This window comes from Anopheles bellator, chromosome 1, assembly GCF_943735745.2.
Source record: "Anopheles bellator chromosome 1, idAnoBellAS_SP24_06.2, whole genome shotgun sequence".
NCBI classification, from domain to species: Eukaryota; Metazoa; Arthropoda; class Insecta; order Diptera; family Culicidae; genus Anopheles; species Anopheles bellator.
This window is the reverse complement of record NC_071285.1, coordinates 24,882,486-24,906,330: the sequence shown is the minus strand read 5'-3', so window position 1 is coordinate 24,906,330 and position 23,845 is coordinate 24,882,486. Positions and strand designations below refer to the sequence as shown.

Here is a 23,845-nt window from a genome sequence, read left to right as displayed (position 1 = left end):
ATTGTGTTTTGTTTGATATTATGAGATCTCACCTCACTTGAAAGTCTGCATATTCGCTCTTAGTCGATAACTGCAGGTTCAGCCTAGCTAGCTCGAGCTAGGATTGTCCATTCCACTTGAATTGTGTGACACCCTGGACAAGACTGGCAGTGTTGTACCAAACATATAAATATGCGTTGCGCGCTGGGCTTGAAACATTTTGTTACAATGGAAAACACACACATGTTGGAAGGATGTTTCCAAATGTGATCCGAAATGTGCATCTAAACTGCAACAGGCGCATTGCGCTATGGTTCTGAGGGCTAAACGCAAATCGTACTAGCACACAAATGATGAATGTACCACGATAGTAACGCAATTGGGATCGGACAATTCAAGTTGATGTGGCGCCTAAGGATGTTGCGTACATTATTTAAACTAGTGCACCTCTCGAGGGTTATGCAAACTTTCATAGCACAAAAATAAATATAGACGACAGAAATACGAGACAGACAAGACAGAAAAATGAAAACAAGGATAAATAAATCGATTTCAACATTAACTAAGTGCCCGTTGTCTATTGTTCTAGGCTATCGTGCTATGTGCCAGTCTCTTTCTCTACCTTATCACCTGTATCCCACGTTCTATTCCCTTCGGCAGTTTTTGTAAAGGTTAACAATAACCGTTTCCCGGCGCCATTATCCTAAACATGTTCAGCCGCGCAGCTTGTCACTTCTATTTCGCCTACCGTCACCCGTAATAAACTACTTATGGTTCTGTTTTGCATCATTCCCATTTTCTCTTCAAACGTACCAAAAAGCTTAATTTTCACGATAGAAGCGACTTTTGTACCGTCTCATAATGTATGAATTTTCCTAATTATCTTCACACTTTCTTTTCGTCCGAACTTCGGTCTAGGGTGATCAGGGCAACTACCAAATAGTACGGCTAGGGCAACATTGCTGCCGCTAAATTGTAACAATAAAGAACAGGGGAAACAACGACACACACGCAAGATTTTGCTTTAATACGAACGAACAAGGACCTCGGTTCTCGATACTCTCTTCTGTGATCCGCTAACCCTCGTTCGAGTCGTGTATACACCGGGAAGCAACATCTTTTGCAGTCGGTGATCGTGGGATAAAGCAAGCAAACATAATCTGAAACGATACTGGCAGAGTGATACTCTGCTTCATGCTACTAAGTGTTCACCTTGCCTTGGACCCCAATCCGTCTCGTGGTGGCGCTAAGTTCCATAATATTTACTAGCATATAGTTGAATTCCGGCGAGCGGCGTTCGCGGCGAGATTACAGCGCTAACCAGGGATAGTACTGTAGAGCTTCCTTGGACCGGTCGCCGTAGTCATAGGTTACCTCCACACCTTTCTCAATGTCATCTTTGGCTATTAGCACCAAATGGGGCCGATTGTCAATGCTGACGGTTTTGGTCAACAGGTTGCCATTCCGCGAATGGTTCACCAGACGTCCTAGTTTACCACTTTCGGCCGTTGCATCGATGCTATGCGAAGCGGAAATGACAAAGGGAGAAACGTAGGATATTAGTACAGTCCACACATGAATCGCTGACCAGGCGGACGGAGTAACGCATTAAAGAACTTTACCAGTGTTGGATGTTTTTGTGTTTAAAATAGTACATGTAACATCCAGTGTTATCGTCCTCGGCATAACTTTGCTCACGCTGCTTCGCTTCGGCAACAGTTATCAGATCACCAATGTACTCTACGACGAACTCGCCTTTGCTGAAGCTGCGCGTAGTTACAATGCCACGGCCTTTTCCTTCAAAATGCTCAATCTGTGGACGGCAAGGTAAAAACTAGGTGGAAAATCTTCGAGGTAGAACTATTAGCAAAACGAAGCATACCTTTAAACCCTCTTCCCGCCCGTCACGGATGGCAAGTTCAATATCACGATCACGTTCAACTTGAACTTCCTTTTTCGTTTTTCTTACGCTACGTCGCACGGGATAGAATTCGGTAATTTTCTTGTTACCACCAATAGTTGGCTTTCTGGATGGCAGCGGAACGACAATTAGCTGACGAGCCATTGCATCGGAATTGTCTCCATGGCCTTCGGGATTGAGGGTGCCAGCCTGATCTCCGTTCGTCAGCGGCTGAATACCTGGCGTATTCTCGGCATTTTTAACATTTAACCTATGGTGCAGAACACAAGCAGTCACTAATCGGTATCGGTAATATCGGTGCTAAGATTCTCTGTGTTACCTCTTACGGGACTTGGTTGATCCTGCTCGGCGACTTTTCTGATTATTGCCTAATGGGGAGACCAGAGTTCCCCCCGCGAGTGGAAGGCATACAATGGCATTTTTAACGGGTGACGGACAAAGTATCCGATGGGGAGTGGATGGTTTTTTGCGCTTTTCCACACTATCTGTTACATTTGCGCCAAACTGCGCTGGCCTGGTACCCGTAGTCACTGGAGAGGACGACGACGTCGTATTAGCATCACTGACGGACAAGATCACGACACCACTGTCGCCACTGTCACACGAGTTGCTGTCCTCCTGATGCAGACACATTTCCGCCGTCGAAGTGGTCGAATCGATTTGCGTTACTTGCGTAGGCTTCGACAGGTCCAAAGCGAAGGGGTGCTCCAGGCTTTTGATAGGTGTTTGTGGTTGATCCGGATTGCTACCACGTGTTTGGCAGTTCGGCGACGTTACGATTCCATGCCAATCGTTCTTTGGTTGCGATGTTGACGAGAACAAAGTGCTTTTCAGATCCGCTGATGCTAGGAAGGAGGAACTTTGCAATATGATGCACGCCCGGGTGGGTGAGGTTGGTGTTTTCTCAAAATTCAAACTGAGCACAGGCTCCTGCAGGAATATGTTGTTGTTGTTGTTGTGATTATTGCTCTTCCTTGGTCCGTTTGATTTGCTCTCGTGGTCGCTGGGGTTCGATATGGCAGTAATGCATAGGTCGTCGTCGTCCCCGCCATGTTGGGCATCAAAGGCATCGCATGTGTTTTCGTCCGTGATGTCGACAAATCTATCGTTGGCTCTAGACGTTGCCAATGGTTGAACAGTTGGGACATTTTTGGACTTCACCGTCGGTTGCAAATAGCGTGAAATGTCTGATGTTTGCGTGCGTCTACCACCCCTCAGCATCATTGGTTCGTTCGAAAGGGCTGAAGATTTGTTTGCCAGTGACGCTCCCGTTGCAGTGTGCTGCTCGTTGTTTGAACGATCGTACTTGAAATCCTTACGCTTGGGACTGGCGGTGTCCTCATGCACGGTGGTGCAGGGTTTGGCCGAATTCGAGCCAGATTTTTTCGAGCCTCCACCGACCGCGCGTGCACGGCGCCCTGCAATAATACACATCGTAGTAAATCGCAACATATCGGTAAGTGGTTTTCGGGCTTATGGTAAAACGAATGAAACTGCAAAACACTATGGCTCGGCATGGCCCTCTTGAATGCTGCCATTTTGATCGTTCTTTCGGTACCTTCACCCTTTATGTCAGCATATTTATGAGCTTGCTGTATGTCACACATCACAGTACAGAACATACTTGCATGAATACTGTGACAATAACCCCAATCGCGAACATCGCACGGGGGGAGATGAAAGTGACTTGTTTACAAAGCAAAACAACGGAAAACTTGATTACGTACCTTTAATCATCTTCGGCTGTCTTTAATTTCGCCCGACGGCGCCTGAGACAGATCGCGCCCTCTTGGGTTGCAGTTTGTCACAGCGTATCTGGGGTTGTGTATCTTTTCACTTTGGCCGAGCCAGGCCCTCCTAGCAGCCAATGTTGGTAACAGTAGGCGGCGGCGATTCTCTCGATCTAGGTTTCATTGTCGCAATCCTGTCAACACGGTTTGCCGCAAAACAACACAAAGAGATTTTGGCGCATCCAACACGTACTAACTTTCCAAAGCATCCAACAAACCCCGACAGAAGCACACACTGTGAGTGGCTTGTAGTTCTTTAATGAAATCCAAACGCACTAAATTGATTCACGCACACACCTCCACGATACATATGCGCCAAAAATCTCTAGGCGAAACATACGCACACGAACGGACCAACTGACATTCGTACGCCGCGAAGACACATACACAGAAGCGCGACCACGGCGAGCGAGTATCGTCGCTTACGTTCTTTTTCTTCTTCGCTTAAGAAAACTTTCGTCTAACAGTCTAACAACGTTTCGACGAAAAGCGCAGCTTTCGGCATGAAACTTTTGCGATTGCACCTAACATTTCTGGTCAATCAGACTCACCAAATACTTCCGCTGCAAACGCACGCTGTGTTGGCTATTTAAACCGGAGACGTTTTACCGCGCACGATGCCCAAATTCTCGTTATTCTAACACAACATATACTCTGCTCCACTCACATCGTTCACTGCGTGCACACGAATGCACCGGAGATGTATAGGTATAGGTGAGTGCCTAAAGCGATCCGATGCTTCTTCTTTTTCGTTAATGCAATTTGAATGATACGATTTTTTCCTCTTTCGACGAAGCGATTTTTCCTGCTCAAGTTGGCGGGATCGGAAAAAGGGCGCTAGGTGCGGGAGATCCCCTTTAACCACCGACAAAAATATGGATTGTAGCAATTTGTTGCAAAATTCTGCCACTTTGTTGGCGCACTGGGTGCGCAACAATAACAAAATCCGCTCAGACCAAGCGGAACTTCCGGTGAGGTCTAGATCGCTCGCTCCGCCACAGAAGTGCTGATCCCTTCCACAACACACGGCAGCTGATCCCTTCACCAACGAACGCGGCGGCGGCGGCGTTCCCTTAATTATGCTTACATCCAAACATTCGATTCGGATTCTAAAACGAAGTGCGTGGTGGCTGAGTGTGTGTTGGTGTGTTCGATGGAAAATTCAGCAAGCAGCTGTCAAAATTTCGCGCGCACACCAGGGTTGTATCGTAGAGTTGAGGCAGGTTTGAATTCAAAACAACCGCTGGGATCGCCTACGGGCGCAAAGTGGGCTGTTTAAGCGATCCGATGGAACCAAACCATTCCGCAAGTTTGTTCTCTGTTGTTGCTGAATCTAACATGCAAATAATAATAACTTATGTAATCTAACATAACTATCTGATACCAGTTGAACAAACTAAAGAAGAAAATATTCACAAAATATGTCTGCAAACGCTTGTATGCAGGGTCAAGAGTAATACTACGTGCCATAAACTATTACCTCGGTGATGCATACAGTACTGGATATCTTATGCATCTCTGTTTGCAGGGAAACTGAGCATCGAAGAGCGGAAAGGGATCAAACATATTTTGCGGACTTCCAGCGTCGAGTGGTCAACCTACAGTCGCGGATCCTTGAACTAACAAGGAAGATTGTTGAACCAACGCATTCCTGCGCCTTCAGCCTTTCCTTGGAGCCTACCGTTGGGTCAACCGCCCCACTAGAATACAGCTCTCGAAGCTGTGAATATTGGGATAGAACCTGTGCAACTCACTCATCCCATTTGCATATGATTCATCATCTCTTTTCTTCTTCTGCAATCGAATTGCTGTTGGAACATGTAACACCGCTGCCAGTTTGTCGCCAGGACTCGGCATTTTGCCATGAAGATTGAACATTGCTTTTAGATGCCAGGCGTATGTTTCCTAAAACAATGTATAACCCAATGCGCCAGTAAACTGCAACATGCAAGTTTGCAGTTCGAGTGGCACACGCAATCCAATAAAGCAGCGAAACCCTGCGTTATATTTGCTTGCCTCATTGACCACGATAGAGAACCCACAGATAAACAATTTTATCGAAACGTATTGTTTCCGCGACAACGACGATTATTTACACTTCGAGCGTGAGGGTACGCGAGCGAAAGCTCGTCCGCAGCTCGCGGCAGAATCAATCACGACGGTAAGGAATTCAGATAAGATGTTCGTTTATAAAAGGCCGCAGCAATTTCTCAAACTTCACTCCACGATTAGTTTCGTTTTTTTTGTTGCTGTAAACCGCAAACCATTCAGCGTGCCGGGAGGCCTGACGAGCGACGGAATTAGTTTTCACCTTTTCGAACGATGGCGCACCGAAAACCGTTGGCAGTGCTGTTGGCTGCCGTTTGGGTAGTTTTATTACAAACGGGCGAAGGTAAAAACGGTGTCGGCACAAGTTTGTTTGTTTGTTTAACTTGCCTGAAGACGGGAATTTGCATTATTGCTGAAGGTGATGAATGAGACGTGCTGAAATGATAGAACCTTTTCGTGTCTGCTCCACAAACTTGCAGTGCGTTCCATCGTCGGCGGCCATACGTCACTGCCCGGAGACGCTCCTTACGTCGTGGCGGTGCGGCTGGCAAGCGGCGGCTCCTATCTCCTATGTTCCGGAGTGCTGGTTAAGGCGAACTGGGTGCTGACCACCGCCCGGTGTGTGAGCGAACGTACCGAAGCGGATCTGGCGGTTTTGGCCGGCTCTCACCGTCTGCTGACCAACAAGGCTCTGGGTACAGTGAGCAAAGTTGTGCGACACCCGTCCTACGATGCCACGAGTGGGGCGCACAATTTGGCGTTGCTACAGCTGACGACAGCATTGTCGGTATCTCCGGTTGTTCTGAACGATGCCAGCGTGACGACGGGAGCGGTCACAGCATTCCACGGCTGGGGATCGCTACGCTACGGAACTACGTCGTACTCGAACGAATTGCAGACACTGTACCAGCGTGCGCTGTCCGCCGTAGACTGCCGAGCACAGATCGCGAGCCTGGCCGAGGGCGATGTGTGCGCCATGATTCAACCGGGCCAGGCAGCGTGCAGTGTAAGAGCTGATCATGATTTAGCCACCGTGGGTCCGTCAGTGCTAATTGGCGTCACCGTTGTCCATTTCAGCGGGATGAAGGAGGTCCTCTGGTGCTCTACGCCTCTAAGAAGCTGGCAGGTATATTCAGCTACGGCACGCAGTGTAGCGGACGGGTTCCGGACGTTTTCGTCGACGTGTACACCCACAAGGCGTGGATTGAAGCCACGGCTGTGTGAATGCCACTTGGATCCGGCTTCTGTTTGGCTAACTGCGTTGATGGATTCCGAATACAAATATCGGCTTTTTTTTTTATTAATTCGTTTTTGTTATTCGATGTTCGATGACCTTTCTCGTTCTTAGTGATTGAATGATACGTTTGCATGGTTCAATTGCCTTCGTGACGGCTATTCAATATAAGCCTCTCAACATAACTGATAAGGGTTTTTGAAATTGCTAACATGTTGGAAACCTAAGCATCTCATGCGAATAGTCGTCTCGCGAACCAGGTAAACCATTGGCCATGTTTATCCATCCAATCCAAACGCTGATGCCACGAAGGAACACTATCAAAGCATCGCTATTTCCTAGAGAGTTAGATTAAAGACGGAGTCTGATGACGGCTCGTTACTCACGTGAGAAGTCTACGTGTGCCACAATTTGGCCGGCATGTTGAACTTGAAAGGGTGCTCTAGACAGCGGATCCAAAAGTGAACTCGTGCAATAAGTTGCCCGGGTCCGACCCGATGCCGCCAGCATCAGGATCTGCAGGAGCCAGACTGCACGAATGAGGGACGGGAACGGTTTTGAACCTTAATGAGACAACCCAGAACGGGCTTGGGTTATTTATTGTTTGATTGTTAGTCGCTACGGTCACTGCCAGTGGCGAATTTTTGGCGCTGCAGAACGTCTCAATTAATTATTTACACAACTCGCTACAGTGCGCCGTGCGTCAGGTTTTGCCAAGAGCGGACACGCAAGACACACCTTTGCGGCGAGCCAATGACGCTGTCTTCGCCACTTGATGACGTTTGCGGCCGCCCATCGTGGTTAGTGTGTTGCGTTAAGTGATGCCGGTGTTTGGCGCAGAAAGAGAATCGCATCACCGGAAAATGCAAATTGCTTGATGCAGTTTGAAAGATGAAACAATTTCGGAAAGCGTTTGAATTTTCTTCTTGTGGCATTTTAAGAATCTTCTTCAAGTAAATTTGATATCAAATATCGGTGTTTTGTGATTTAGTGATTTAAAGTATTAACCCTTAACTGAGATCGATCGATGGAGGTGCCCAGTCGCTCATGGGATGATCGTTCTGCACGGCAAGTAGGAACAGCAGTGTTTGATCGGCTCTCTCTGTATTCAATAAAGAAAGCCATGATAGGATTGAGGAACCATCATGTATTATAAGGATGGCAGGCAACTATCCCATTAACTGAAATCATTTGCGACCGTTTTGGGGGAGTAATTCTTCTAACGTGCCACGCCGGGTAATTTGAATTTAAATAGCTTACCAGCAGCCGGATGATCTGTACGATCCTTGGACCGGCTGAGCATGGTTGGTCTGCCTCGGCGTCACTGAAAACGATACAGACATAAATGTGCGAGCCAGAGGATTATGGTTACGTAGGGATACCATTAATCTAGAGTTTTACCACGAAATAAAACCGACCACAATATTTATGGAACAATTTGCATCTATTCGGTACAAATCCACCACAGTATAAGAATGGTTTTATGTTTTTTCTCTCCATCATCTCGTTTTAAGTGCGATGGTGGGCATTCCTGCGCAGGAATGTTTGATGAGCACTAAAGAAATCGTAAAAGTAACGCAACCAACCGCACAGAACATAGTGTGTCCCAGAGGGATCTGGCGTGGGGGCCCCATAGGACTCACAGCCGAATGTTCGTTGTCGCAGATTCGACCGTTGTGCGTAAAGTGTTTATTTGTACAAAAAAGTATGAACTGTCATGAGTCGAGCCATGTGGTTCTATTTTGTTGCTAGCCAATAACATAGTATTGATTGCCAGTTTTCCAATTACAACACGTTTAAGAACCGGTTATAGGTCTGATGTTGATTGGCAGGCAAAGAAAAAGAGATCTTTGTTGGTAGGATCATTCAGTGTTGGATTAAATCCCAATAAACAAAAGCGTGGTGTTTACGTAAACATGCTGCGATTATTGTTCGGTAGAATTAATAGCTATGCTGTAACTTGGACGTTTGCTCGATCCTTGCTATCGTAAGCCGCTGTTTCAGAGGCGACGGAAGGGTTATCAAGCTACATTTCAAAAACCGCCATTTCTACCTATACGCCGTCCGAACGTGAGTGTCAACGCATCCCAGGCACAGTTAATGGGATGGTTTCGTATTTCTTCATTCGTCAGCTGACTATAAAAGACGTAGAGGAATGTTGGTGTCCAATAAATTAGTCTTTGCGTGACATATTTTATTGATTTAATCAAAATCATTCGCGCACGGTTCGCCGAGGATGTGCCGCCAGATACGCATTCAAAAAACCGACCGGCCAGACCGACCAGCCAGTAGTGGCCACTTACAAGTGTTTACACCAACGAAAGACTTCAACCCCCCGAGGGACTGGCCTTTGGCTGGCCCATGTCAAGCTGCCGAATAAATAGACCGGGAAGAAAACGTACTTCTTAGCGGACGCTGCTCTAGATCGGCATCGTCGACACCTACACATACTCTGTTTGATGTTATTATTATTATTGCTATCGAGAGCTATTTTCGGGGATCACAGATGAAGACGACATAAAGGAGCGCGATTGTGAGGCGGCAGAGGTTCACTCTAGCGCGGTACCAAGGCCTGGTGGAATCTTGATCCAACGACGGATCGCTTTCCACCGATCGGCGGAGGCAGCAAGTTCATGGTCTCGCTCAGTTTGTCATCGAGCAGCCATTGACTCTTACATGAGGTAGTTTTGTGACACGTCGCGACATTTATGTGTAATATGGTGGAATGTACTCTGTGGGTTGAAAAGTAGTTATGCGAGCCTATGAAGCAGTGCCAAGCATTTGACGTCTTTCGATTTCGGTCCCTTCCATCGTGGTGGTAAGTGTTAGCAAAAAAAGTCCTTTGAGAGAATTTTGAAATCATGGAAAATAAACGATACGCATACGTTAAAACATAAGATTTCAAGCTTAAAGCATAAAGTTAATTTGTTTAATCATAGTACAAATTGAGAGATTGGATACAACCTAAACAAGTGTTTTAGTTAAGAACAGTTTAAGAAAACTTTAAGAAATTTTTTCATTCAACAATACTGAAACCAAAGGTTTAGGAAGAAAACTTTGTAACAGTGCGCAGTGCAGTTTACATCACATTAAAATGATTTCATTTTGGAACATCAAACCAAACCCCCAAAATACTCCACAAAAATAGTGTTTTGTAGTTATAATATCTGAAGGTCGGTCTCTGACGGTAAATTCTTGGTTCCTAAATTGTACTAAATTGTACAAAAAAAAAAAATAAAAGTGTCAGAAATCTGACAAACTATTTTTGTGCACGTAACATGTTATTAGTTATACGTAAAACTTGGTAGAAACAAACAAAAATTAGTGTTCCAACTTCACTGTTCATTGATCGATATGTTTGGTTCCGTGGGCGGAAGCTGCCACAATATAGCGATTATTGCGACGGTCACCGTTTTGTGGCTGACTCATAATCCGATTCTTCACCGACTCAGTGTCACATCTGAGAACAGGGAAGCGTCATCGACACTGCTGATCTTCTGGTCTTCCGCCTGCTTTCGGTGCGATCCGGAAGGACACTTCATACGTCAAATGAGCGGGTGATCAAATTCGGGACGGAACAAATTATCCAATCAACCCTTGGGCGGTAAAGTTTAATGTCATCCATCTCTCCAGCGCGCTGCGCCGACCCGAGATCATTAATCGCACCTGTTGGCTGAAAATCTTTCCCGAATGTGTTTTTTTGACGCTCGACAGGAGTCCCCGTGTTCCTCGCTGTGTGCCTCTGGTAATGATGGTGGTGGTGGCTGATGAAAACCCCGTGCGTTAAAATGATGGGAACGCAGCTGCAAGACCAACATACAGTGTGGCAAAACAACATAGGGAAATGGGCAGGAGGAAAAAATAAAGCAAGAGTCAGTGTAGGAGGGTGCTGACGCTGGGCAAGGACAGATCGAGGTGCTAAAATCGGTTCGGCAGCGGCAAGAAAAAACCGGTGCCAACAGAATCATTTTGGCAGTGGCTTTGAAGTGTGCCCCGATCTTTTCGGAAGTACATTAATTTTTATGTGCGATGGCTGGATATCTGTCACATTTCCTGCATGTCTCCCGACCCTAGTGACACGTGATTCATTCCGGACATTGTAAACCTTTTTTTTTGGATGCACCGAAAATTTGGATCAACATTTTGCCGTGTGCATTAATTTCAATTTGGCTCACTGTCTGATGAAAGAGGTTCTATTAGCAAGATGGAGCATTAGGAGTGTAAATTATTTAGAAAATTTGAGGCATGATAGTAGAAAAAAAGATGTTGTGATAATTGTTCATCATGTGCCACACCTACACAAGCCTAAAACCTTTTCATTTGCATGGGATTTAATTAAATTAGATTCTCTTTGCAGCCTATTATATTTAACACAATACTCGCTGCTACAAAAATGTAAAATGTCCGACCAGAAAGTTGTGAAGGAATGGCGAAGGATTGGTTCAACGGGCGTGGATAGATTAAAAACATTCAATCCGAGCATCGTCCAAGTAACGGAAATAGTCGAAATCACGGTCAATGAACTGTGAACAAGGACAGATTTTCTTAGAAATCTCAACACATAAGAATGATCTCTTCTACGTTTTGCGGAAACATTCTATTGTGATACCTAATGGTGTGTTGTTTTTTTTTAATCTTCGAAGACCGGACCGTATTTATACCTAATGCTATGTGTTGGACGAAAAACACCATTCCACTTATGATTTATGATTTATATAGCGCCGCAACAGTAGTGTGTCCTTGAGTTATTTAAATTTTCAACTGTGCTTGTTTGTTATTTATTTTGTTTGCAAAACTGTATGGAAGTTAAGTAATGTATCGCATTGGCAATGTAACATGCTCAATTAGTAGCTTCCGTCTTAATAGTACAGGCTTGAGGAGCTAGATCGCTCGTAGCAGATAAATTATTAATGCCTGTCTTGACTGCGTTTGTGCTAAATGTTTAGTAAAATTAAAACTTTATTTTATTTTCCGTTACGAAATATTTCGTTACCTTGAACCGTCCGCAATTTCGGTAGATTCTACATCTAACGAATGTTCACAGCGCAACAGTGGTAAGTTGTTATTTATAGGAAAATAAAAAGCGGCATTAAAAGTGAAAGATGGCGTACGCTAGAAGTGGCTGGCTTTCAGCAGACCTTCACCTTTAACATCATTATTAATATAGTAACAGCGGCTAGAAACCAACTACTGGGCGGCGCTGAATCAATCGCCACGATGGGTGGAGGAATTTTGAAAAATGTCGTCCGCGACGGTACCAGACGTGCGCTGATTCGACGAGGGGATTTAGGGATTACACGACATACACCGTGTTGGGCATCTTGTAGGATTCACTTTGTTCATCTATCACGCGTAGGATAAGGATGTTTTTTTCCTACGGCGCTTACAAGGTGTTTCGCTTGCTTCCGCATGAGAAGCGGAGTGACTTGGGCACGGTCAAACGTCGACGGTGGCAGCACTAAACGTTGTGCGCTGCGTTGAAGAATTTATCGCTTCTTGTCTGTCACCGAGCATATGAATGTTTTGGGCGTAATTTATGTGCTTTAAAGCTTTTTAATATGCTTCTAAACAGCCGGGACAGGATGATTATTCGATGGCCGAGTTGTGTTTTATTTTTCTTTTCCACCTGGAATGACCGATAGTCAACAATAGCATACACCTCTGTCGAGCGCTTCGCCCTATCAAATCCACTTACTGATAGCTCTCGTCTCGGGTTTTCCTGCACTTCAATCCACGCTGTTTGCTGCCCCGCCATCAGTTCATGGAAAATTTGGATCACGTTCGCGTAGCGTCTTATTTTAGCCACCCAGACACCAGGATTTACGATAATCACACGTGTGCTCCCAGGAAATAATCTGTGCACCTAAGTAGTTGAGCTTAGGTTGCTTGACTTATTAATGAACTGAATCGGCGCCCCGTAAATCAGACGGCAGTTTGGGTTTGGTGGCGGCGCACGGAATGGTTTTTCGTTAGCCATCGTTCATCACGCCACGACCGGCCGCATTGGCTGATGATCGAGACATGCGAGACTTGAAGAACGGTTTCGATTGTTTTCGGTCGCAGGCCCATTCAAACTGACTAACTGCTCGAAAGGTAAGAAATCACGCGGTCTGTCGACGGACGCACGCACGCACAGACAAATGTGACCGCAATCGAAGTCCGCATCCTGCCACGGACGGACGTCGGCATCTCGCTAGTTGAGTGGATGGACAGTTTGTCGCGGACCGCGCCAGACAAACCGCAGAACCTCACGCTGCATTTATCATTCGGCTGCCAGTACGGGGAGGAACGTGGCGGGCATCTGCGAGCCGCCGAAAGTGGAAATTTATGATAGATAAATTTATCTTCTCTCGTCGCACGGGATGCTACTTGTGGGCTTGGTTTAGCGAATTTCGCCACGCTTTTTAATCGGTTTTGTGGCTTGTTTTTCTTCACAAAGCACCGCTCTTCGTTTTGCGACCCGCCTGCCCCAGTACCACATGGAATGCTGGATGGTGACACTAATGCTGAGTGTTTTTTTTGTCACAAGGCTTCGACCGGGTTCTGTCCGATAGTGGACACCTGTGGTTCTACGCCACACTGAATAATCGGTTCCTGCCAGGAAGACATCAGTTCGAACACCCAGTCAGTGTGCCTGAAAATGAATGCAACAAAATTGAAGTGGATCATAGTATGCTCCGTTACACTGTTTGTTGTGAAAGAATAGAAACAAAAAAGAACACTGGTCCGGATGAAACCAATTGCCGTACAATTTCTCAGCTTCAATTTCGTCCAAGAACCAATCAACAAAAATCCGCACCCAACAGTCACTCGCATTGGCTTCTCTTGCACGAATGTGACGATCTACCACTTTGGACATTAATTTTTCATATTTTCACATCTTCTGAAACCAAAATTGTATTTTATACATAAATGCCATGAATGAACAAATTATGTTTTGGCCCAAATTGACGCTCAAGAAGTGCTAGAAATCTGCTTTTGACTAGAGTCAGCAATCAATACTATAAAGGCAAATCAGTGTCAAATCCTAATTTATAGTCCATGACAGAGATTGAGAACCATCGTCAGCAGCCATCGCAGTAGACCGCATCAACAGGCAGTGCTCTTAGCTTGTACCGGCAATTCGGTGGAGACCCGTGGTAAAAATGCGAATACAGAACTGAATACACTGAAACGTATTGCGAATTTGGTAGGAATCCGAGGAATGTGGTAAACATTCAACCTATTTATTTGCTTGCCTTCAAAATATTTTATTATCAGCGCGGATCTTCGTCAACTGTCAGTCGATCATTGTTGTGCGTCATACACCGAACCAAGAGTCTGGCAAATCTACTTCATGAAAGCGATCTACAAGTGCGCCTGAATTACAGCCGGAGTATCCCCGCACTCGAATAAGATGTGCCTTGAAATCAGCCAATATTTCGTTTTTGGTACTTGTTGGTCCAGAATGACGGTAACGGAATTGGACGGAGAAGTTTGTTTTATCGATGTCAAGCACATGGCCAATCATGCTGACCCCGCGAGAATTGGCGAACATCATCGGGCACACATTTTCCGACATCGTCAGCGCGATGTGTCACCTTTCTGGCTGTCAGCATCCGTTAGTCGGAGTAGTTTGCCATCGGAAGGTGGCGTATTGGACGTCGCGGTCCCGGTCGTGGCCCTAAGGACCGGGTACATCTATATCATCTTCAATCTCACTTCCTCTGGTGGACGGGAAGGTCGAAGTTAAAATACCCATTTATATGCTCTCTCCCACCTACAGCTCACCTGCCCACCCCGTAGTGGCCTCTCGTGGCGACCCTGGCCCAGCCTCGTGAGTACGTGTCACAAACTTTTATCAACATGACAATCATCTTGACATCGCGCGTCCCAGCATCTCCTCGCGACGCGTCTACATGACATGGCCACCGTTCGTTTGTAGGTAATGTTTGGATTTGGATGTCAAAAAAGAGTGCGCGACCATCGGCCGGGCAGCCTCCGCGCCGACGCCCTCCCCGAAGCACTAACAAATGTTGAAAGTGTCGAAAATGCGTGTGTTTGAAATGCGAATGCTACTCACCTAATTAATCAAACGGCAATAAAAATTTCACTTCCACGAAAATGGCCACGCGCGGCAAAGGGCCGGTGGCCGGTGGGCGGAGGACCAATTTGCAATGCGCGTTTGCCCGTCGGCGTGGCGTACTGTTTATGCTGTCCCGTGGTGTGTGGTGCCCGCCGATCGCGAGGCCCCGTTTCAAGACCCCGTGACCAGGAAGCGCGGAGCAGGATAAATTGAGACACATTTCGTCGCCAGCAACAAGTCCTGCTGTCGATCGAGCTCTGTGAGGATTGTTGCATTTAGGATGAAATTCCTAGTTGCGTCAGCCGTTAAATTGGCGGCTATTGCTACTACTTAGAAGCGTTGTGGTTCACTTCATCATTCATGTTGGGAATATTTTCGAATTTAATCATATCGGCGGATTGAGCGAAAAGCCAAGGGAAAGAGCGAAATATATTGAGCGAAAAGTCAGGAATGAAACATTATTTTTAGACAAAAGGTTCTCGTCAGTCGCTTTGGGTGCCATCAGATTGTTTCAGGGGATCTCAGAAAACCTCAAATCGCATTCGTCCGTTACGCGATAATTCCGTTACACAATTAGAGCGGCGAATTATTCTCCCTTTACACCTTATGGTCTCTTGTTATTTTTTGCTAAGCCTTTTGATGGTGAGCTTTCCAAAAAGTTCGATTGTTGGAAAGCTTCAGATAATCAAATCATCAAATCAAATAAAAGAAGCAAAGTCGTTCGACTTTTTCACTGCAAATGCTCTAGAAATTTCAAGCAATCAATTTATAGGGCAATGAAGTCCTTCAGGTTCGCTAACAGATGAAAAATATGAAACCAATTAGAAGATTGACTTTTTTTACCTTCACACAATGTAACTGTGCTCCAATTGCGTTCTCTTCTCTGATGAGGTGGGCCGTTGAGCAATACTTTTCTCAGCGCTTTTTTTCGAGTTCTTAAGCCCCAGCCCGGCTTGCAACATACACGTTGCAAGAATGACGGTTGCACAGGAAGATCATTTCTGTCCTGGGCTTGCCTCAATTCGCCAACAAGTCGTTTCCGATGGCGTTCAGTAAACAATTTGGCAACCGCGGTACCGATGATGCCGTCCCGTGTCGTTGGCAATAAATTGATCCGAAACCGGTTCATCACACACAGGTCCACTCTTTCGGACCCTTTCGGTTCCCTGTTGGGCTAAATAATGAAACTGCACTCTCTCTCTCTCTCTCTCTCTCTCTCTCTATCTATTTCTTTCTGCCCAGAGCTCTCTCGTGGTCATTGTTACAGATCTGTTGTGGTTTTCTTCCGTTGACACCCTGAAGTCACCTCCCCGAAACCCCAGCGGAGTCAACGGTGGTCACTTCATCATTCACCCCCGAGAGAGAGAGAGAGAGAGAGAGAGAGAGAGAGAGAGAGAGAGAGACAGACCCGCCCTTGCTAAATCCGAGTGAGTTGTTGTGACCGTGGGACGAAATCGCTAATCCTTCGTTTCACATCCTCCTTCAGACACAAACACTGAGGCCACGCACGAGAAAGCCTCTTGGCGAAGGAAACCAGCAAAATAGCCGAAGCACAAAAATGCCACAGAAAAATGTGGAAAAAAGTGCTTATTTTTAAACTTCATTCCAACGGCTTTAATATTTAGCAGAAGACATATCATACGCACACCCCTGCGCGGGGCACATGGTCGCATGGCGATAAATTTTCCTTATTTATGTTGCACTCTGAACACTGAGCCGCGCGCGGTACACTCGCTCGAATGTCAGGCCGAATGCCGTTCGTCGGTAGCACGCGTTCTTGGGCGGTTCATCAGGGTGCAAGATTTGTGGTCAAATGATTGACTCGGCGGTACCATGTATTATGCTTACTGCTTGTAATCGTTTTCGTTAGTTCCCCGAAGCTCGACTCTCCATTACTATATGTAGCCTTAGGAGTTCGATTCGAGTAGTACATAAATGGATGCTACGGATTAGGTTAATCTGTGGCCTTCACTTTCAGATGACGCAGGTTTTATTTGTCATTCACCGGGTGCCGAGTTTTTGAACTGCTTCGAGTTGTTTTATCACCAAAAACTTGGTTCTGCTAGAATAGACAAAATGGCCGCCAAAACTCTACGCAAAATAGTACAAGTCTCCGAGAAGCTATCGAATCTAGTAATAAGCACGGGTTTAAATGCTGGTGATGCTCTGGAAGGGTTCGGTAAGTTTACAAACAAAATTGAACAAATATCAGATGGAAAGACAAGACACCTTTAAACACACCAAAACTCAAAACCCATGAGAATGCACCTACTATTTAGCTCCTGTAGTGTTCTCTTCCGGAAAGTCTTGCTCGAAATGCTGTTTAAAAAAGGTGGACACTCTAACGGAACAGTGGAAGAGAAACCCATTTTTAGGTTTTCTCGGCTATCGAAGTGAAGACCCGTTCGCGAGGTGTGATGGAGAAAAAGGAGCAATAAATTACTAACTTCACGATGGACGGCTGGCGCCACAGGTGTGCGTACTGCGTGTGTGCGCGTGTGGTGCTCCTTGCGATCCACCAACACGATCGCCAGGGATCCAACATTATCCCTATGGCGCAGTACGACCGGACCGGATCCCATGGCCACGCCGATGATCGCGCTGATGCTGCGATGATTAGAGCGTGCGTAATAAGGTTCCGTTGCGCCCGATTGTGCCAACCCGATAGTAGTATTCGCAAGCTGGCCATTAGTGCGCGGGCGCGGGCACACGATCTGCGGATCGAGGCGAAAGATTATATAAATAGGTGGCGATCTCTTCGGCGAGCGACATTTCGTTGGAATCCTTCGGCCGGAGCCCACTGATCGTGCTTCAAACAAACACTTCCCGGCGATTACGGTTGGTGCCGGCGGCACAGAGAGAGTGTATCCAGCCGGGCAGAGTTCGGCGAAAAGGCAAGCGAGCAGCCCTGCGGAACGCCCGAATCCTCGAGTCCTGTGTGGCAGTGAAAACGGTGCATTGTGAGTTTTCGCAACGTGTTGTGACTTTATCTGGGTGCTTGTGATCGAGTGGGACAATTGCGCGGTGGTACCGAATGGAAGCCGGGCACCGGGTCGGAACGTGACGATAATTTGTGTGATGCCATCATTAGTGGTGCGGGAAGCGCGCCCGTTTCCGGATGAGTTAACCGATCGGTTCTGGTACTTAAGTGCGACAAATTAATTGCTGCAATTTTCCGGCCCCCGGATTTGCGACGGATCCGAGACCCGCGGAATGAGTGTGATCTCGTTCGAACGGATTAGATATAGCTGGCGGTGGCAAATCGAGCGTGGATCGAGCGTGGACTCATTATGATAATTAATATGAACCGAAATTAGGGCTGTGTGTGCTATAGTGCGGCTTCTTTCTCTTGTTTTTGGCTAACCGATTTGGTGAACTGATTTGTGCTGTCAAGTGTTTCTAGTCTTTAGCTCATAAGTGTATCAGTCAACAAAACACAAAACTGAGGCTGATGAGTTGCTCTTTCAATCCATTTTCGCAAACATATTAAAATGCGGCCCATTAATTAAATTAGTGTTTTTTTTTTATTTAAACGCCTGCGCGGTGAAAAGCTTACGGACATTTTTGGGTATAATTAAACGACAGCATTTAAACTAGATCATAGTGGAAGCGACGGCTTCTTGGAGACTTATTTTATTTTGTTATTAGTTTTGTCGGCCATTTTGCAAGTTCCAAAACTTGCAATAGCGGATAAAACCTTCTACTGTGAAAAAGAAAAGCTAGAGTGTTTGAATAACGTCTAAATATAGCAGTGGCATTTATTTGATCACGCCAATTGAACTAAGCTTTAATCAAAATCAATTTTCTTGCGAAGCTTAGGTGTGTACCTAATATTTCGACTTCGAACATTATAAATGTTTTGTAAATTTTTGGTAAGGTTGTTGGTTTTTTTCAGTTTCAATTATTGGTGGCCCTTGATATTGCTCCTTAATTAGGTAGGTAGGTAACTTTCCTTGTAACTTTAAAGGCAAAAATAATAAGGAAGAAAAAAACCAAAATACCAAGTGTTATGCGTTGCAGTAGCTTTCGAATCGGTGGTGCCGTCGATTGTTGCGACTACCCAAAAAAAGTAACCCTGTAAATTGTTTTAAATCAAGGTTATGAGTCTGGCCCCCGGTGGACTTCCCCGGCTTGACGGTGTACGGCGGCGGTGTGGAAAATGGTGTGATTTATCTACTTTTTTCCAAGTCATGCCTAACGCTTTTATTGCCCGCCCGGGCTCTGGCCGGCTGGTGATGAATCGGAAACGAAATTTATTGCTACGTTTAGTAGCCTCACTCGTTAACTGCAATTAGCTCCCCGAAGACGAAGATGCTCCCCAGAAGAGGTCGTTGCGTTTTAATCTTAGCCACGCAACGGTTCGTCGTCGGTCGCGCACGGCGAGATGCAGAGCGGATCTGGCGAGTGCTAGAATTTTAGAAGAAAAAGAAAAGTTAAAGAGTGGGACATTGTGGGAAACCGTTTTTCTTTTTTGCAAACCTGACCTCAATCCGTTGCTTAGTAGTCGATCGGTGCGCAATTGCTCGGTGTGGTAACATTTTCCCGGTCTCTGGCTCGTTTTGCAGAAAAACCGGGACACAGAATGGCAGCGAACGGTAGCAACGGGAGCGCTAGTGGCGCCGGCGGCGGTGACGCAGCACCAGCCCCCCCGGCCATCAGCGTCCGGTTAGACATCGTCGAACGTATGAAGCGCTGGGAGGGAAAGGTGGCCGTAGTGACGGGTGCGAGCGGGGCCATCGGGGGCGCCATCGCCAAGGAGCTGGTCCGCGCCGGCATGATCGTTTGCGCCCTGTCCCGGCGGCGCGACAAGGTGGAGAAGCTGCGGGCCAGCCTGTTTGACGTGGCCGGCAACCTGAATTGCGTCGAGTGCGACATCACGGAGGAAGACGACGTGAAGCAGGCGTTCGGGTGGATCGAGAGCGCGTACGGCGGCGTGGACATGCTGGTGAACAATGCCGGCGTCATCACCAAGTGTCTGCTGACGGAGAAAAACAACACGCGGGACCTCTACACAACGATGGAGACGAACATCATCGGGTTGTGCCTGTGCACGCGGGAAGCGGTAAAATCGATGAAGGCGCGCGACGTCAAGGGCCACATCATCAACGTGAACAGCATATTCGGGCACAAGGTACACCAGGCCGTGCCCGGAACGCGCCCTCTGAACGGCATGTATCCTGCGTCCAAGTTTGCCGTCACCGCCATCACCGAGTGCATTCGCCAGGAGCTCATCTACCTGGACACGGGCTGCAAAGTCACGGTAGGTGGTAGGGTAGCCGGAACCGAAGCTCGGAACTAATTGGCCGGCACGTCCGGCAATTTTTGCAGAGCATCAGTCCCGGTCTCGTAGAGGGTGACATCCTGTCAACGGTCAGCACCAAGGAGAACGAGATCGTCAAGTACATGCCTAAGCTGAAGCCGGAAGACGTCGCGGAAGCGGTCCTGTACGCCATCACCACACCGGAAAACGTGCAAGTAAGTGGCGTTGAGGACGTGGGCAATTTGTCTGCAGTCGCACCATGGCCATGGATCGAACGATCGCGGATTGATTGATTTCGTTCTCTCTTTCCCGCCCCACGTAGATTAACGAGCTGATAATCAAACCCATGGGAGAATTCCTATAAATATAAACATACTGGCCGCACCGGGGAATGTCCCGCCTTCGCTTCAGGATTGCCGGTCCAGCAGCAGCGTGGCAGCCGGCCGGGAGTGGCAGCTCTCATCGCCCCGGACTGCTCGTAGGACTAGCTCGCTCGTAGGGTAACAAATCGTTTATTTACATACTTTTTGACGCTCCGGACCGACGTGACGCCGGTGGGGAAACGCAAGGCAGCCCGCGTTTTCCCGACTCAATTGCCGCCTTGACAAATTTTTACTCATTAAGCGTAGGGAAGCAACAAGTAAACAAGGTTAAGCTTGCGTTTGTACGGGATTAGCACATTTAGGAGCGCACTTTTGGCCCCCTCAACTGCCCGACAACTCCCAGTGTAGTTCATCTGTAAATTATATGCCCCGGATTCCCCATCGCCATCCACGCCAACAGTACCAGCAGCAAGCCAGAGTTGATGCATTCAATGTATTGATAGTAGACTATAAATAGTAATTTATTTCTAAACATCAGAAAATAAATAATGTGGACGATCAAAATCAACAAAGTAGAGCGATTGTTTTATTGCGACCGCCATTAACACGTCAAAGGGATGCCGCTTCGCGCAAGGCCCACAGAATGGCGATCCGGCCAATTATCGATGCTTTGTCTAATGGAATAGTATTTAAATAGTTGTAAACTTTACTCTCCACCGGGGGCACTGGGAGCAAACTTTGTTGCCAACCGATTGCAGACTCGCTTGACAACTCAATAATGCATTTGGAAGCTGCCCCCATAGGTCTCTGCATTAAGAGAACACAAAAGGAACTGAATGGTATCGAAGAAGTAAATGGTGGGTGTTGTAAATATTAGGGTACTCCTCCACCGGTGCCAAACAAACGAGTGACAGTGGTTTAGTTCAACCGTCGAGAGATAGGGGGCGCCGGAGAGAGCAGGCGAAAGAGCAGAGCGAGAGAGCGGAGAAAAGAGTTGAGAGATGAGGACTGGACGAAAAGCGGGCAGATCGAACTAGCCCGCGAAAAAGAGTAGTTGAATTTTTATTCCGCGCGACATTAATTTTTACTAAGTGCGAATAGCTTATGCTCAAGCGGCGATCTCAACTATATTAAACTTAACAATAAAAATTGTTAACACCACTCTTGTTGGGAAGGCTAACGATCGCTGACAAATTTACCTCGAAGGAACTGGACGACGTTGATGGGTTCCTTGCTTTTGAGTCCACGACCAGAGAGCATCGCAATCATCTCCCGTACAGATGTGTTAGACTAAGAAACCTTGCCAAAGAACCTGCCATACGTTTCTTTCAACAGTTACGTTCTAACCCACTGCCTAATAATGACCGTTTGTATTAACACTATGCAGTGTTGTATTTAAAATAATTAAACCCAATAAAACTGTAGTAAATGAATCAAGTAAACATAAGCATAGGGACACTATTTTAGCGTTCAATCGATCAAAGCCGAAAGCACCTTCAATCCTTTACCGTACATTGGACTCGGATTCGTGTCAAGAAAGTAGTTGCTTCGAGCAGATGATGGTGAAGCTTCCCCCATTGGCACCGGATCTGATTGGCAGTGGGCATCGTGAAAGTGCGCAATATTTGTACACGAATAAGCTGGAAATGACAAGGGCCTAGTGATGGACTCGGCAAAATACTCATACGCTCGTCCATGGCTACAGGCTCCCATAAGTTCCTCCAAGAGTGATGCGCATCCAGGCTGAGTCGCGGTACCTCCATTCGGCCAAAAGTCTGCGTGGCCCAAACTCTTGTCATGGCCCATCATCCCGGCACAGGTGTGTATAACATCGATGAACTGAGCATGGCTAGGGTCGAGCCGGTTGATGGGATCGGTAAACCAAGGGAGGGCTGGATCAAGTCCGGTAACGCGCCCGACCTTCCCCTTAGTCACTGCCGCTCCAGCCAATCCGGCAGTATGTGCTCCAAGACTGTGGCCAATGATATGCACATCTTTCAGATCCGTTCCGATCGATGAGTGCTCCTACGTGCCCTCCGACATCGCGTATGGCTGTGGCCGCTGTATAGTACATCATATCGGTCGCCAATCGTCCCCAGTCTACGACTGCATTGTAAAGAGACTGGTTTTACTAACGATCGCATCTACTTGAGATTCGGAAGACTTACTGAATACGTTCATATCCCCATTTTCGAGGTAGCTGTTCTTGATTTTCTGTGTACTCGGACTAGCCATGGAATTAAGCCACCCGTGAATGATGAATTTGGTTGGAAGACTTGGTGCATCGGGATCGAACTTGAACGAATTATTCGCGTCGATTGACGGTCTAGTAAAATAAGAAAAAGCGGATTAGTTTCTTTTCTCATCTTAAATTATCCACAATTTTTCGGCACTTACTGAGGAAAGTAGTAGAAGGTGACATCCTTCTGCATGTTTCCCTTTCGGCCGCCAAGGTTAGTGTCGTTTGGCTGCGTGGTCAAGGGTCCATACAACGTAAGTTTACTCGTGCAGCCTTAAATCATAAATACTCGCAGTAACAACACTACGGCGTATTTCCGCTTGCCACAACCAACGCATCGTCATCGTCACACGCAGCAGCGATTCGCAGCGGAGCGGATCGCAAGCGGAGCAGCAGATTCAACAACAGCAGACGCAGCAGCAAGCAGCGGTACCATCATCATCATCAGCACCATCCGACAACGACGCTGGTGGCGCCGCCACACCAGAACATCAGCAGCAACAGCAACAGGAGCAGCCGCAGTTGCAGGCTCAGCATTACCATCATCCCCAGCAACAGCAGTGCAACGACGGTAAAGTAAAGTAAACGACTCTATATAATTTATACGCAGTATGACAAATTTCGTAGTTACATTTGGAAGTTGGATCAAAAAATTAGTCTAATGCAGAAAAGAAAAATGTGTCCTGGGACACAGTTGAAAGGACACGGTAAAGTTGTGAATCCATGAGGAAGACGCAAAGAGAAAAGAGAGATAGAGAGAAATAGGAGAAGTAAACTGAGAGAGATAAGGAGATGAACGATAGAGACCGCGAGAAAGATAGACAGAGACCAACAGAAATTGGAGAGAAATAGAAGGACATGAAGGGAAGGTAGAAAAAAAAACCGGAAGAGCAGTTAGAGTCAAAACGCAGGAGGTCGAAAGGGCAAGGTCAGGAACAATTTTATTGATATATAGTAAGGATTTTTGACAGGGTCCTACTGCATC

At 46.7% G+C, this 23,845-nt stretch overlaps 3 protein-coding genes and 1 pseudogene across 4 annotated transcripts; 2 read left to right on the top strand and 2 right to left on the bottom strand.

The window, feature by feature from the left end:
* Positions 1 to 412: 412 nt before the first annotated feature.
* On the bottom strand, positions 413 to 4,364 carry LOC131213787 (histone-lysine N-methyltransferase PR-Set7). 2 transcript variants are annotated; one of them, XM_058207922.1, is made up of 5 exons: positions 3,628 to 4,364; positions 2,220 to 3,318; positions 1,862 to 2,150; positions 1,602 to 1,792; positions 413 to 1,498 (listed from the first exon to the last, which is right to left on the bottom strand). In XM_058207922.1, exons 1-5 carry the CDS (start codon positions 3,635 to 3,637, stop codon positions 1,288 to 1,290), a joined length of 1,800 nt encoding a protein of 599 aa, XP_058063905.1. In that variant the 5' UTR covers positions 3,638 to 4,364; the 3' UTR covers positions 413 to 1,287. The 2 variants fall into 2 exon arrangements, with proteins under 2 accessions (XP_058063905.1, XP_058063896.1); XM_058207913.1 differs by lacking the exon at positions 3,628 to 4,364 and adding an exon at positions 3,459 to 3,543.
* Positions 4,365 to 5,827: 1,463 nt separating this feature from the next.
* On the top strand, positions 5,828 to 7,036 carry LOC131216327 (chymotrypsin-2-like). The gene is made up of 4 exons (XM_058210782.1): positions 5,828 to 5,851; positions 5,923 to 6,082; positions 6,219 to 6,745; positions 6,817 to 7,036. Exons 2-4 carry the CDS (start codon positions 6,013 to 6,015, stop codon positions 6,961 to 6,963), a joined length of 744 nt encoding a protein of 247 aa, XP_058066765.1. The 5' UTR covers positions 5,828 to 5,851; positions 5,923 to 6,012; the 3' UTR covers positions 6,964 to 7,036.
* Positions 7,037 to 17,826: 10,790 nt separating this feature from the next.
* Positions 17,827 to 21,153, top strand: LOC131213734 (farnesol dehydrogenase-like). Its single transcript, XM_058207852.1, has 4 exons — positions 17,827 to 17,998; positions 19,604 to 20,298; positions 20,367 to 20,513; positions 20,621 to 21,153. The coding sequence occupies exons 2-4, from the start codon at positions 19,621 to 19,623 to the stop codon at positions 20,660 to 20,662; spliced, it is 867 nt and encodes a 288-aa protein (XP_058063835.1). The 5' UTR covers positions 17,827 to 17,998; positions 19,604 to 19,620; the 3' UTR covers positions 20,663 to 21,153.
* A 938-nt stretch (positions 21,154 to 22,091) lies between these two features.
* LOC131215286 (pancreatic lipase-related protein 2-like) overlaps positions 22,092 to 23,845 on the bottom strand; it is a 35,435-nt pseudogene continuing 33,681 nt past the window's right edge.

Bases quoted from the DNA above. Each gene is read 5' to 3' on its own strand.
- LOC131216327 (XM_058210782.1), top strand. From the start codon at position 6,013: ATGGCGCACCGAAAACCGTTGGCAGTGCTGTTGGCTGCCGTTTGGGTA. The intron at 6,083-6,218 runs GTAAAAACGGTG...ACAAACTTGCAG, and splicing joins TTTATTACAAACGGGCGAAG to TGCGTTCCATCGTCGGCGGC. The intron at 6,746-6,816 runs GTAAGAGCTGAT...TGTCCATTTCAG, and splicing joins CGGGCCAGGCAGCGTGCAGT to CGGGATGAAGGAGGTCCTCT.
- LOC131213734 (XM_058207852.1), top strand. From the start codon at position 19,621: ATGGCAGCGAACGGTAGCAACGGGAGCGCTAGTGGCGCCGGCGGCGGT. The intron at 20,299-20,366 runs GTAGGTGGTAGG...CAATTTTTGCAG, and splicing joins ACACGGGCTGCAAAGTCACG to AGCATCAGTCCCGGTCTCGT. The intron at 20,514-20,620 runs GTAAGTGGCGTT...CGCCCCACGTAG, and splicing joins CCACACCGGAAAACGTGCAA to ATTAACGAGCTGATAATCAA.
- LOC131213787 (XM_058207913.1), bottom strand. From the start codon at position 3,522: ATGTTCTGTACTGTGATGTGTGACATACAGCAAGCTCATAAATATGCT. The intron at 3,319-3,458 runs GTACCGAAAGAA...GTATTATTGCAG, and splicing joins TGCTGACATAAAGGGTGAAG to GGCGCCGTGCACGCGCGGTC. The intron at 1,499-1,601 runs GTAAAGTTCTTT...CGCTTCGCATAG, and splicing joins CACAAAAACATCCAACACTG to CATCGATGCAACGGCCGAAA.